The following is a 783-nucleotide window of genomic DNA, read 5'->3' as shown; positions in this document are numbered from 1 at the left end:
CACATACAGGGGAGAATCTTTATACATGTAATGACTGTGGAAAAACTTTTCACAAGAACTCGCTCTTCAGAAGTCATCAGAGAACTTACACAGGTGACAAACCATATGAATGTAATGAATGTAGGAAATCTTTTTCCCACAACTCAGCCCACCTTACACATAAGAGAATTTATGCAGGGGAGAGGTCCTATAAATGTAATCAGTGTGGAAAAACCTTTTACTATAAGTCACACCTCACCCGGCATCAGAGAATTCACACAGGGGAAAGGCCCTATAAATGTGAGTGTGGAAAAACCTTTTACTATAAGTCACACCTCACCCGGCATCAGAGAATTCACACAGGGGAAAGGCCCTATAAATGTAGTGAGTGTGGAAAAACCTTTTACTGTAAGTCACACCTCAACAGGTATCAGAATTCACACAGGTGAAAGGCCCTATAAATGCAATAAGTGTTGAAAAAACTTTTCCTGTAAGTCAAACCTCCGTGCACGTCAGAGAACTCACACAGGTGAGAAACCGTATGAATGTAAGGAATGTAGAAAACCTTTCTTCTATAAATCACAGCTCAATAGACATAAGAGAATTCACTCAGGTGAAAGCCCCTATAAATGCAATGAGTGTGGAAGAACCTTTCACCAGAAGTCAGTCCTCAGTATGCATCAGAGAATCCATACAGGGGAGAAGCCCTATGAATGTAATGAGTGTGGAAAAGCCTTTCACTGGAAGTCAATCCTCAGTACACATCAGAGAATCCACACAGGTGAGAAACAATATGACTGTAAG

The 783-nt window shown here is 40.9% G+C and overlaps 1 protein-coding gene across 1 annotated transcript; it reads left to right on the top strand.

Annotated features, from left to right (window-relative positions):
- Positions 1-5: 5 nt before the first annotated feature.
- Positions 6-777, top strand: LOC103584763 (zinc finger protein 761-like; the record flags this gene model as incomplete). The annotated part of the gene is given in 2 exon segments (XM_008565641.1): positions 6-415; positions 417-777. Coding segments are annotated over 2 exon segments (771 nt in total), but the record flags the coding sequence as incomplete, so codon positions are not given.
- Between the last annotated feature and the right edge of the window lie 6 nt (positions 778-783).

The sequence above is a fragment of the Galeopterus variegatus genome, unplaced genomic scaffold (genome assembly GCF_000696425.1).
Source record: "Galeopterus variegatus unplaced genomic scaffold, G_variegatus-3.0.2 Scaffold103314, whole genome shotgun sequence".
In the NCBI taxonomy this organism is placed as follows: Eukaryota; Metazoa; Chordata; class Mammalia; order Dermoptera; family Cynocephalidae; genus Galeopterus; species Galeopterus variegatus.
Note: the sequence above shows the minus strand (reverse complement) of the source record. Positions and strands in the feature narration are given on the sequence as shown.